At 44.1% G+C, this 14,171-nt stretch overlaps 1 protein-coding gene across 1 annotated transcript; it reads left to right on the forward strand.

Moving 5' to 3' along the window:
- Window positions 1-1,503: 1,503 nt before the first annotated feature.
- LOC115468109 (nucleoplasmin-like) lies at window positions 1,504-12,343 on the forward strand. Its single transcript, XM_030199631.1, has 5 exons — window positions 1,504-2,230; window positions 2,319-2,401; window positions 6,508-6,624; window positions 7,711-7,804; window positions 11,361-12,343. The coding sequence occupies exons 1-5, from the start codon at window positions 2,167-2,169 to the stop codon at window positions 11,417-11,419; spliced, it is 417 nt and encodes a 138-aa protein (XP_030055491.1). The 5' UTR covers window positions 1,504-2,166; the 3' UTR covers window positions 11,420-12,343.
- Window positions 12,344-14,171: the final 1,828 nt, after the last annotated feature.

The following is a 14,171-nucleotide window of genomic DNA, read 5'->3' on the forward strand; positions in this document are numbered from 1 at the left end:
GCAGGAACTTTTCCTCAAGCCACAGGTCAGCTGAGGGAGCAGCTTTAAACTGGCCACTCACCACGTGTCCTTCACACGTGTCATACCAGTGTCACCTCTCCCCCCTTCCCCGTGCCCTTGCCAGAACTGTCTCGAACGGGCCCAGTCCTTGATTAACGGGGCCCGTTGAGACCAGCTCTCGGGCCTTTTATTCCTGAAACTTTTCAATAGTTTCCTTTATGCTTAATGTACTTGTATTTTTATTCCTAATCTTACAAGTGCTCAAAACAAGTTACAAATGTGTAAATAGAAAACAATAAAAACATTTTTTAAACCCATAAACGTTTACAACACTACAGACCTAACTAATCTATATATATAAAAGGCAACCCCAACGTTCTGAAGCCTCCACGGAAGTTGAGGCGCCCGAGATATCCGATGTGCCCTGGAGTGTCTGCACCGCCCTCGCGTCAAAACGTCATGACGCGTCAAAACGTCATGACGTCGAGGGCGGAGCTATTGACACTCGAGGGCCGAAGGCCCACAGCGAACAAGGCAAGTACCTTCGAGGGACGGAGGGAGGGCGAACAAGGCAAGTAGCTTCGAGGGACGGAGGGAGGGGGCCCCTTGCTAGCGCCCGTTTCATTCCGCTCAGAAACGGGCATTTTTTCCTAGTTTCATATAAATCACATAGTCCGTTTTTAGGATTATTACAATGATCATGCATGAGAAAGATCCATATACCATGGGAACCCATTCAATAAAAGCTATCTCATGCATATTCATTAGAAATATCTTGAAAGCCAGACTGCCTGGTCCCTGGGTGTGTCATGAGGTCCGGTTTGAATCCTGCTCTACAGAACCTCTGGAACAATGCTGGGCTAGGTCTGATGTGCTTTCTTGATCGCTGGGATTATTTACTTTGCGTGTCATTCACCAGAATTTGTTTTTCCACTAAAAGTTCCTGTTTGACTTTGTCACTTTGTTTGCCTGGTGCAATCAGAAATATCACAGGCTTCTTCCCCCCCCCAACACTGTTTCAGCAGAGGACTTAATGGATTTCAGTTTCAGCCACCCAGTAAGCATTTCCTGCACTCTTTTCCTGCAGCTGCTTTGAATTAACATGTTTATCTATGACCGCTGGAGTGATTGGGTCATTCTGGGATATGATGATATCTGCATAATTTCCAGTGAAAAAATAATAGCTGCTATCAGTATAATACACTTTAAATATGTATACTTTTTTTTTTTTTTTACATCCAAGATGCTCATGAAACCTTTTAGTTTAGCATTTAGTCCTTTGAAGTTCCAAAATCAGCAACACACTGCAGAGATGCCAAGTTACCCAGTTCCAGGCTGGAGATTTTTGGCCTGTCCTGGTTTTGAATTTACGTTCCAAACCAGTGTGGGATTTGCAGTGCCTAATTCTGCTCATAGAAATCAGTGTTGCAAGTCCCATAATGCACCGTTGGTGGTCAGACATCTAGGACTGCTTAAAATCTCCAGCCTGGAACTGGGTAATATGGCATCTGTGCACCAGATCTTTTTTGACTAATTCTGGAATTGAGGAGCATTGAATGAACTTTGCAATTGGGTCCTACAGGTATTTTAGTAAGCTTGGCTGTATTATCAGAGATGGTGCTGGTTTCCCTGGCCTATTGCTCTGACCCAGCATGGCACTTCTTATATTCTTAATCCCAAAAGAGTTTATTCCTTGAGCATGGTCACCTCCACAGGACTGTTTCTTACAATTCTGTCTGAGACCTATGGCCCGACTAGTTGCAATAAAGTTTTCATATCACAGAGGCTGACCCTGACAGATTGATCTAATCATGTTTTTTTTTTTTTGCCTCAAATGCACATACAGAGCTGTCTTTCTAATTTCTGTAAGAAAAGCAGGGACTATAAGCAAGCAGTGGAGCAAAAATCAGGACTGAGCAATTGGGGAGAATGCAGCTGAGGCATTCTTAGAAACGCCAATAACCCCCCTCTTTTCGGGGACGCGCAAAAGACCTGGACAACAAGTCCCAGAAACCACAGGGACATGGATCAGTATTAGGGCTGATTGAGTTCAGCTGCTTGTCCCAATCAGACGTGCTGACCTGGCTCTGCACAGATAAATCCTTAGTGGACAGGTAGTACTGGTTTTTTTCAGAGGTTTATTATATTAAACTGATTCTGTTTGTGATGGAGTCTCTGAGTTGTTCAACTATTTATTCAGACCTAGACCATTGCATTCCTGCTCTCTGGGGTAAGTGTTTTGTTTCATAAACTAATCATTTGTTTTAAAGCATGATTTAATTGTTCTTCAGGTCTGACTGTATTGTGTGTGTTTATAGGGTGCGAACTAAATAAAAGTACCAAGACGAGCACATTTGAGCCCGAAGATGATGTCCGGGAACATCTTCTTTCCCTGCAGGCGGTAAAAGATTTTGTTGGCCTTAACAAAACAGGCAGATAGTGCTTTAGAACAGGATTATTAGTTGCTGTTTCTCACTGCAGAGTTAAAGATGCCAGTGCTAGTTCTGCTCTTCCCTCTGGATTTATATTGCTGAAAACGTGCTGATAGTGTAAAAAGGAGCCATATACTGTTCTTATAGTGGCCAATAAAAAACAAACAAAAAAAAAGATCTGAGGGTAGCTATAGGATTAATTCTATTTGTAGAATGGGGGAGGGGTGTTTGGATTCTGATCTCATAGGGTCGAGAAGGGATTATTTTCCCTACAGGTGTAGAACTGGCCATAATATACTGGTGGTTCATCTTGCTCCGGTTCCTTTACGGATTAGCTGTCTGAGTTTTTGTTTAAATTGTTACTGCTGAGACTCTATTCATTTGAACTCTGCTGGGTATAAAATGAGGGACTTGCAGCAGTGCTCAGAACTGTTAGCAGATGAAACCTCCTATTAAGAGGACAGTCTGATGGACACAGCTGGTTATTATATAAGCATTTACTATGTAAAAAAATAGTCTTTGTTCCCCAAATCCTACTATTGACTGTTGAGAAGAATTGTTGCACTCGTTTAATAAACTGCCTTGATTTAGGCTTATTCACAATAACAGCTTCACAATAGTCAAGTACAACAAATCTATACAGAAAATATATATATATATATATATATATATATGTTTTTTCTGACATTAACACCAGGGCTATAAGGCTGATTCAGCCAAATACAAAAGTGCATGAGTTGCCCAGTATGTTTCATCATTGGTCATTCAAATGTATAATAAATTGAAATTAAATAAATTTGTTAGTGAAATAAAGGAAGCACCAACAGTATATCAAGACTTAAGATGGAATGAAGAATATACAAGTTCTGATACATTCAGGCTTATTTTCAAAAGTGATCGCCGGCCATCTTCTGACATAAATCTGGAGATGGCCGGCAATTTCGCAAAAGCGGCAAAATTGGTATAATTGAAAGCGACGTTTTTGACACCATCGCTGCTTTCCCGTCGCCGCGCTGGCGAAAGTACAAGGGGGCATGTCGGCGGCAGGGGCATATCTGAGGTTCGGCGGTAGGGGGGCAGGGGCTAGAGTGAGGGGGCACATTATAGCCCCCCCCGGCCGTCAACCCTCCCCCGCCGAGGTCCGCTTCCTCCGGTCCGGTGCCTTTAAAAGTATTACTTCAGCTGGCGGGGGACCCCCAACTCCCACCAGCCCATCCGAGGTCTTGTTTTAAGAAGTTCTTCCATCCTCGTGCTATTGAAAACTGCCTGCCTGCATCCCTTCCAGTTTTGGACTGAGTCTGACATCGCAGCACGTTGTACGTGCAGGACATCAACGTGCTGCGACGTCAGACTCAGTCCAAAACTGGAAGGGATGCAGGCAGGCAGTTTTCAATAGCACGAGGATGGAAGAACTTCTTAAAACAAGACCTCGGATGGGCTGGTGGGAGTTGGGGGTCCCCCGCCAGCTGAAGTAATACTTTTAAAGGCACCGGACCGGAGGAAGCGGACCTCGGCGGGGGTAGGTGACGGCGGTAGGCGGGGGAGGGTTGACGGCGGTAGGGGGGGTCCAGGGCAAAATCTGCGGGGGCCCAGGCCCCTGTGGCCCCACGCAGATACGCCCCTGGTCTGCGGTGAAGCGAAGGCGGGACATGGGTGGGCATGGGCGTGGCTACCAGATGGCCGGCTTTTGCGGATAATGAAAAACAAAAAAGCGGTGTTCATCAGTAACTCGCCAGGTTTACTTGGTCCTTTAATTTTCATGACCAAGCCTCAAAAAGGTGCCCCAATTGACCAGATGACCACCAGAGGGAATGGGGGATGACCTCCCCATACTCCCCCAGTGGTCACCAACCCCCTCCCACACTAAAAAAAAAAAAAACACTTTTTTGCCAGCCTCAAATGTCATACCCAGCTCCTTGACAGCAATATGCAAGTCCCTGGAGCAGTTTTTAATGGGTGCAGTGCACTTCAGGCAGGCAAACCCAGGTCCATCCCCCCCCTACCTGTTACACATGTGGTGCTAAGTGTTGAGCCCTCCAACCCCCCCAACACCCACTGTACCCACATGTAGGTGCCCCCCTTCACCCATAAGGGCTATGGTAATGGTGTAGAGTTGTGGAGAGTGGGTTTGGGGGGGGGGGGCTCAGCACCCAAGGGAAGGGAGCTATGCACCTGGGAGCTATTTGTATATATATATTTAATTTTTAGAAGTGCCCCCTAGGGTACCCGGTTGGTGTCCTGGCATGTCAGGGGGACCAGTGCACTACAAATGCTGGCTCCTCCCATGACCAAATGCCTTGGATTTCATCGGGTTTGAGATGGCCGGCATTTTTTTTTCATTATCGCTGAAAAACAAAACCAGCGATCTCAAACCCGGCAAACTCTGGCATTTAGCTGGGCTAAACCGTATTATTGAAAAAAAAGATGGTCGGCCATCTTTTTTGGAAATACGGTTCTGGCCAGCTGTTGCGCCACCGCCAAAATAGATCGCCGGCGACGTTCGATTATGCCCCTCCATGTCACCAAAATTATAGGTAATATCAAAATTTAAGGTACTAAATAAGTTTAAACTTTTAAAGTACTGTGAAAATTAAAAAGGTAGTCAGTCCCAAAGAATGAGGATTTGATGTTCAGAAAGATGTTTTTCTGAATTTTTACTTTTGTCCTGTATGTCCCAGGCTGGCTACTTCAGACTCCTTAATGGCACATGGGCAAAGTACTTGCACAAAATATAAAACTCCCAGGCTGTGTTACTTCCAAGCTCTGGACAATCAGACAAAAGACAAAACTCCTTCATACCTTCTCTCCAGGCTAGAAACTTACTCTTCTTCCCAACAAAGCAAACCCAAAACTCAGTATAATCCCCGGACTGGTGGTTGAGGATGCACTGGGATGATGGATCCTGGCACCTCAGTGTTGGAGATGGGATACACTACTCTGGTTCTACTCGCCTTACTGAGGGGAAGATCCACACTCCTAGTGCAGAGGGACCTTCTGGCACTACTAAGCTTAATACTTTCTGCTCTTAGATTCTTTATGCTGCTTCCTTTAGTCTGGGTCTTGTACTTCTCTAGTCTCCTTTTCACTCAGCATTGCTGTGGTGAAGTCTAGCCACAGCTTGCTTCTGGTTATAGACGTATCTGGTCATCAAGAAGACTGCATCCCAGGCTATACCCAAGATTCCCTGCCTCCCCTCCCTTCCAAGGCTCTTGCTGCTGCTTCTCCCTCTCTGGAGAGCACAAGACACCACCTGGCCCATGGATCCTGGATCTTTTATCCTTTTCTCATAAGCAAAGACTGAAACACCCCCGATCAGTGACTGGCAGGCAGCTCTGTTCCATCATCTCACAGTGCAGGCAGATTAGGAGCAAGGACCCTGAGAACAGTGAGCTTCGTGTTTTAAGAACATATGTGCCCCTCTACTTATGTTATACACACTTTTTTAGCCCTACACATTATGGAAAGCTAGAACATTTCAATTTCTGAAGTAACAGCGCTGCGTGCGTCTGGTAGCGCTATACAAATGCTAATAATAATAATACTTACCACAGGCAGCTGTGGCAGTTTCCCCGCACACCCACTCACCATTGTCTTAATTTCTACCAGTGGAGGTTAAGGGTGTTTGTTTTTTTTTTTTAAACAGCCTTGTAGTGGACTTTGAATTTATCTATAGGTTTCATAATGGCCATAGTACAATTTGACCACTTGTACCTAAAGTACACTGCTTCTCAACACTTTTCTGAAACTACATCTAGCCAGTAGGGTTTTCAGGATTGCCACAATGAATATGCATTGTATGCAAATGTATCTCATGCATATTCATTCTAGTAATTTTAAAAAATCAACAGACCAGATGTGCCTCTCAGAGAGAGAGAGAGTTGAGAAGCATTGCCTTAAAAAGGCAATACCACTCCTCCAGCATCTCAAAATATCATTTCAAGGAATCTAACTTGTGAGTTACCAAGATGAAAGAAGATCATATCTTGGGGCAACTAGAAGCCATAATCTAGTAGGAGGAGTAGTACTGTCTTCTAACCATCCACTAAATTGCCTAACTAAGTATTCTACTTTGTAGATCTGTCTAGGTGCAGAGGCCAAAGATGAGCTGAATGTGGTAGCTGTTCAATCAAGTAACGCATCTCAGGGCAAAGCAGTGCCAATAGCTTCCCTACAGATCTCCATCTTGCCAATGGTAAGTCAGCCTCTAGTCTCTAGCATGCCTGCAAGGAGTAAGTCACTGTATCAGAATGATATAACCGCACCCCTTCTCTTGGTCTTCATCTGTTGAAATCATTCATATAATCGACTTTTTTGCAGTGTACATGGCACCTACCTTAGAACATAATACACAAGTACATAAAATGAGCAAGTGGCTTGTGAACAGTGCAGGATGTAGAGAGAAATCTTTGGACCGACTAGTTTAATGAGCAGCCTATTGAAAGTTGATGGCACCGTAGGAAAACTCTCGCCAGTCTTTCGCTTTTTACTGTGTTCCCATTAACGGGATTCACAGTATGCTACTTTTTGATAAAAACACCAGGAATCTTGGAAGATATAGTTCAGTTCACCCAAAGGTCTAAGGTATGAAGGCCAGTGGGAAGGGCGTTGTCTGTGACTTGATAATGACTGAGGTTTTATTGAAGAAACTTTAGTCAAGCAGGGGCCATTAACCACCATCCATATCTGATGATATTGTATATAAATTTTTAACAGGGTGAGGTGATGTTTATTTCACTCTTGAACTTTTAAGTCTGAACAAGGTGGGTTGAAGGAAAGGAAGCATCTAGCGTGCCTTCTGATCCTCAACAAGGAGACATAGGGGTGGGTGAGAAGACGTGAAGCACTCCATAAGGCACCTCTCTCCCCATTCTACCACATAAAAGGATATTTCCTGACCAATGTAGGTTTTTCTGAACCACTCAGATTCAGGGATTCTGCACCCTATATATGTTAAAGCATGAGTTGGATGTCATGCTGGCTGGGAAGGTCTTTTCACTGGACTCCAAGGATGACTGGACAAGAGTTTGCTCAGTAAAAGTCAGTGTCTTTTTAAACTCTTACTTGACCTTGTAAACTTTCATCCCCCACTCCCCCCCCCCTTTTTAAAATATGGTACCAGATAAGAGCATTGTCCATTATTCTTTTTCCAAATCTTATTGGAATGCTTCATGACCTGGGGAATAGGTGTATAGGTGGCCAGATATGTCTTCATTGAAATAAAAGCATGACTCAGGCAGCAGGCTGAGGATGTAAGAACAGCTTGTTTCATATTTTTTAGGTTAATATGAATGGTCTAGAGCTTATTCCACCGGTTACATTTACACTGAAAGCTGGAAGTGGACCAGTGTACATCTCTGGACAGCATCTTGCATGTAAGTAAAAGCTGCAGTGGAAAGTCCATCAAGCTTATACCTTCTCATAACCTACTTTTCCAAAGGTAAGCAGGATTATGAGGCTGCTGTGTGCTGTCTCCTCCTCCATTCCACAGTAAGTCTCGTGTTAGTCTATCCAAACTGAATTTTCAGGATGGGTCTCGGATCCAAAAGGACTGACAGATATTTTTCCAGGGATTAATGCAGATGGCTGCATGTCAGGAAAAGCAGGCTCGATCGGTTCTGCATGAACCTTTTGTTCAATAGCTGGCAAAGTCAAGATCTGTAGATGGTTTAGCCCTTCATGGCCTTGCTCTTTGTAAGTCCAGGAGCAGCTGCCCTTTCCATGTTCGTGGTAGGTTTTAGACCTAGTATTCATGCCATTCAGTCCTGGAGCCACAGGAGGAGGGGAGGCTTGGGCCCGGGTACTTCAGCTCGGGGCCCCCTCTGCATTGATAGCTGGTTGGGATGCCAAGCCCTGCCTTATGCAGATGTCTCCTGAACAGTCTCGCCTGTGCTGAATGAGTAGCAAGCTCTTTGTTCAGTAGGCGCACTTTGGCTGCTAATGCTGGCTCTTCTGCCCATGCTCAGTTCAGTGAATACCAGGCCCCTTCAGTCCACCTTTGGGAATCCCCAAAAATGGACCTCTGATGCCAAGAGCAAGTCATTCAGTTAGATTAACAAGTAAAGATTTGGTACCTTTTTGTTCAACATAGTAACATAGTAGATGACAGCAGAAAAAGACCTGCATGGTCCATCCAGTCTGCCCAACAAGATAAACTCATATGTGCTACTTTTTGTGTATCCCTTACCTTGATTTGTATCTGTCATTTTCAGGGCACAGACCGTATAAGTCTGCCCAGCACTATCCCCGCCTCCCACCACCGGCACTGCCACCCAATCTCGGCTAAGCTTCTGAGGATCCATTCCCTCGGAACAGGATTCCTTTATGTTTATCCCATGCATGTTTGAATTCCGTTTCCGTTTTCCTCTCCACCACCTCCCGTGGGAGAGCATTCCAAGCATCCACCACACTCTCTGTGAAAAAATACTTCCTGACATTTTTCTTGAGTCTGCCCCCCTTCAATTTCATATCATGCCCTCTAGTTCTACTGCTTTCCCATCTCCGGAAAAGGTTCGTTTGCAGATTAATACCTTTCAGATATTTGAATGTCTGTATCATATCGCCCCTGTTTCTCCTTTCCTCTAGGGTATACGTGTTCAGGTCAGCAAGTCTCTTTTCATACGTCTTATAACGCAAATCCCATACCATTCTATTAGCTTTTCTTTGCACCACTTCAATTCTTTTTACATCCTTAGCAAGATACAGCCTCCAGAACTGAACACAATACTCCAGGTGGGGCCTCACCAACGACTTATACAGGGGCATTAAAACCTCTTTTCTTCTGCTGGTCCCTCCCCTCTCACAGCCTAGCAACCTTCTACTTATGGCTGTCACCTTCAGATCCTCAGATACTATCAACCCAAGATCCCTCTCCCCGTCTGTACCTATCAGACTTTCACCGCCTAACACATCAACAGGTCACATCAGTGAGTTATGTGACTTATTTATACCACAAGACAGAGGAATATCAACTATATAATTCAGCAACATTTCAGCCTCTGGTATAGACTAATTATGTCTTTAAAAAATGAGAAATGTTTATCAAATTTAGTAATTAACCCCAGAAATCACCCCCCCCCCCAGCTATTTGCAATTTTTAGGCTGTAGAACAATAAACATCAAACTGTTATAGTTATTTGTTACTCACCAGGTCACACATTTTAAATATGTAGAATAAATGACTGCAAGCTACACCAAATGTGTTCTTTCCAAAGGCAGGGTCATTCTCCAGCATGGTCAGCTTCTGAGAATGTATCCAGAAGGGCTTTATTTAAAGACAGGCTAGACTGAGCAATATGGAAGTGTCTGTTTCCTTTCTGTTAAAATACTATTAATAAAGACAGTAGATTTTACATTACAAAGCAAAAAGCAACTGTGAAATAAGTGAAGGTGACCTAAATTGGTTCTAGTCTAATTCTAATAAAGCATATACTTATCTGCCAGTGTGACAAACGAGTGCGTGATGGTGTAAACTTGGTCCTGCTCACAGTCCTAGGTGCTGGCTCATCTCTTTAAGACACTCAGCCCAGGTAATACAAAACATAATGTCTGAGCTGGGTGCAGCCTGGGTTAAATCCCAGTGGGCCAGGTGCGTTGTGCCACCACCTTCATCGCTTGAACACAATCCATAAAATAATTCCAAAGGTTTGTTTTTAATAAACTGAGCTTTACAACAGGAACTTCTTGCATCATCAGGTTGTCATCCATTCCCCTTGGGGAGGGGGAGGGTCAATTCCAGGACACTGATCAGATGGTAATGCCTCAGGCTTTTAACTCTCAAGTCTCTCTTACCCGGCAGGACAACCTGGGGCTGCAGCTTGCCCACTCCCTTGCCGGGCACCCATTGTCCAGGGCTTTACCTCAGCTGCTGGACTAAATCCAGGACCAGACTTCCTTGTCTGTCCTCCTCCCCTCCCCCCCCCCCCCCCCCCCCCCACCGAGGCACAGTTCCTCTCACCCGCCTGTACACAAAATGGGTAGCTTCCCTGTTACCACACGCAGGGGGAGGGGGGGTTCTTTCTCCCTGACCCAGAGCATTCTCACTTCAACCTCTGCTCCTCAGCAAAGATCATTTTCTAGTTGCAGCCCCTGCATCTAATGCCGGTCAGGATACCCTCTCAACTCCATGGGCCCTGGCAGGGGTTTGGGCAACCAAAGACCTCATGCTTAAAATGGCAGAAATTTTATCTCATCAAACCTCCCCTAATTACAATTCCTTGTCAGACATTAAGCATCACTTATCACTGTACCAGAACTATATACCCCTCCCCCCCCAGCTGATAACCACTCCCATCACTCCTCCCAGCCTCTGGTTAAGACCCAGCTATGATCTAGTAATCCCCTTGGAAAAACGCACCCAGCCTTAACTCCATTACCGATTTCCCCAGGGGTTACATTCCTCTTCCCCCTCCACACACCCAACTCACTTTTTTTTTTTTATGGCCAACTTTTTGAATGACAAACCAAAGCATCTCAAAGGTTCTGTGCCTCCCTTTCACCAGCTGATATGCAAAACCTTCCACTACATAAACTTCATGGGAGGGGAGAGATCTCTTCAGAGCCTTAAACCTCTCCTGGGGGCTTCCTACCCAGTCAGGTTTTTAAGATATCCATAATTAATATTCAGGTGAAATTGCATGCAGTGGAGGCAGTGTATGTAAATCTCATGAATATTCATTGTAGATATCCTGAAAACCTGACTGGTTGGAGCGCCTCCAGGACATGTTTGAGAACCACTGCCCCAAGCACATGGAAAAATATTTTAAAAGAATGCAGGCCTTGTGCAAAACAAAAATGTACATGGTTGGGATCATGAGTAATTATTCCCAGCTATAAGGGAAGTTATTTCCAGATAAGATGGATATCAAGGTCCAAAAACAAGATGAGCTATCTGATTAAAGGTCTATTTTGTGTTCTTTCCCTTCCCTCTAGTGGAAGAAGATCTAGATGAGGAAGAGTCTGAAAAAGAGGAAGAAAATGATTCTTCTTAAAATTAGGCATGATCTAGGAATAAAGCTGAGATGAAGACGAGGAAGCTGAACAGGGTGATGCTGATGATGGAATGTGATTTGATGGTATGACAGCTGGAGCAATGCCCACTCATTCCATTTAACTCTCTCCTCCATGTCCAATGTATAAAAAAAAGCTCTGCGATGTCTTCCTGATGATACCTCCCTTCTGCTCCTCTGAATTAAACATGAAGAAACGTGTCCTTCTCAACTTAAGATCTGATTGACACCATAGCTCCTGTTAATGTCTCTTCTAACTTCGTGGCCAGCACTATTGTGGCTGTTCAGAAGGGGGCTGGTCCACTGAATGCACTTGAATGATACTGGAGAACTGGGTTAACACGTCATATACCATTGCAATGCGGGGGAATACGTGTTGGAAATGGTGGTAATATTGGGTAAATACACTTTATGCATTCAAGTGTTAAACAACCTTCTTCTGTTAATGCTTAAAGTCTATTTTGTGCAAGTTGAGTTGATATAGTGTTTGGGTTTACCTAGAACATGAGCATATTTTTAGAGGTTAAGTGAGGATCGGTTGTACTGTCACTTTGTAATGTCTTTGGCTGGGCTTGGAGCCTAGATTTGGTGTTATTACTCCTGTGTTTCTTAACTAGTACAAGTTCAGTCTGTAGTAGAATAATAAAATTTGAATTGTCTTAATTGCAGGGATTAGCCATTGTTTGGCCTTAGTGCTTCTTGAGGACACAAGCATCCCTGTCCTCTATGGTTGTAACAAGTGCTTCCTAAACAGAGGCGTTTACTAATGTTTGGTATGCTAGAGCAAAAAAAAAAAGTATTCTATTTGTGCTGAAGACTTAAAGGGGAGAAAATGCACTCTGGAAGTTTTATTTATTGGAAATTGACAATTAAAAGAAAAAAAAGTTATTCATGGTCTCCTTAACTATTTTGCAGTGTTGTGAAGTTAACTTAAAGCAGTTGAAACACACCCTGTGTGAGGAAGTGAAAGGTATGGCAATGAGCACTTCCTTGCTGAGGGCACGGTTTAGCTGCCTGAAAGCAGGTGGCGCTAAACTGCCAAAATCAGGTCTTGAGTCAAGGGTGAGGGTCATAGGGAAGAAGGTTAAATATGCTATGAAAAACTAGAATGAGAGAGGCCCGTAGTGTAGCAGCCAGGAGGGAGGGCCCAAGGGAAGAGGACTCCATTCTAAGCTGAGCCGTAGTACCTGAGGGGAGGATTGGGGAAACATTGTGGCTCAAGCTTGACTCTTGTATGAAGACTATCAAGGTAGGAGATAAACATGAAATGTTTGCAGAAAATACTAGCTTTTGATGTATGTGTAGAGCAAACCCAGGAAGCAGCAATGCCAATGGTGGCCTATCCCAAAGCTGGAGACTTACTACCACAGTGCTAGAGACTTACGGGCCAATGGGTAACATTTCTCTCGCAGGTCTGTGCCAAGTCTTAAACCTGCTCTAGCATATGTACATTCTGAAAAACTGACACATTCTAATCAATAAATAGAAAAAAAAATCCTACCTTTCTGGGGGTCTCTTACTAAGGTACACTAGTATTTTTAGCTCATGCTAAAAATCAGCTGTCCCAAAATGTTGAGATGCCCATTATATTCCTATAAGCATTTCAGCATTTACCACCAGCTGACTTTTAGCATGAGCTTAAAGGTTAGTGTACCTTAGTAAAAGACCTCTTTTTTATTTGGTTGAAAATTTACAAGCAAAAAACAAAAAGGCACAAAAACTGCTTACTGAATAATACCAACAAACAAAAAAGCAGAAAGGGTTAAGAGATTGTTCCAATACATCTCTTACCCCTTTCTGCTTTTTTGTTTGTTGGTGTTTGAAAATTTACTACACCATATTTTGTGACACATGTCACATATTAATCTAAGGAAATCAATAATACTAATATTCTCATCAAACCTGGACTATCATGACCAAACTCACAATAATACACCACTTAGCTTCTTTATCAAATAAAAAAATCTTTCTCATTGTGTAGGTCAAAGATAGCACAGTCCACATCAGTCTCGATTCTGGTTGCATCTCAGTAACAGCAACGACATAACTGCTCTCCAGGAGCAGGCATATTATGAATTTATACAAAACCCTACAACAGTCACTCAGTAGTGTCCTATCTACCATTCTGTAACAGCACCAATAAGCACCTTCCTAGGAAAAGGCAGCATTGGATGCCAAGTTACCCATTTCCAGGTTGGAGACTTTTTGGCTAGTCCTGGTTTTGAACTTGTATCCCAAAGCAGTGTGGGATTTGTAGTGCCTGATCCTGCCTATTGAAATCAGTGCTATCCTATATAATAATTCTTACCACCAACGTTCTAAAGTAGCTGCCTGTGTCTGTGGCTCCAGGAGTTGCTGAGCTAGGCTCCGTAGCCAGGCTGATGTCACTCACAGCTGATTTCCCAGGCAGGGGGAGGAGTAGGGAAACACGCGGAGCAACTTGCTCAGCGTGTTTCCCTACTCCCCCTGCCTGGGAATCAGCTGTGAGTGTGCCGCTGAAACACCCCCCCCCCCCCCCGAAGCACATCAACCCCCTCGCCACCCGTAGCTGCCACTGGTAAAGCTGTCCAGCCACTGCTGCTTCTCCTGTTGAGCAGCAGTGGCCGCTACAAAAAGAAAAAAAAGTCATAAATGTTTTTAAACATCAAGTGCGGCAACTCAGACAGCCATCAGGCACTGGCTGTCGGCTCTGAAGCCGCTCCTCTTCTCACCTCCATGTCACTGCCCCTGGAGT

The sequence above is a fragment of the Microcaecilia unicolor genome, chromosome 4, assembly GCF_901765095.1.
Source record: "Microcaecilia unicolor chromosome 4, aMicUni1.1, whole genome shotgun sequence".
Lineage (NCBI taxonomy): Eukaryota > Metazoa > Chordata > Amphibia > Gymnophiona > Siphonopidae > Microcaecilia > Microcaecilia unicolor.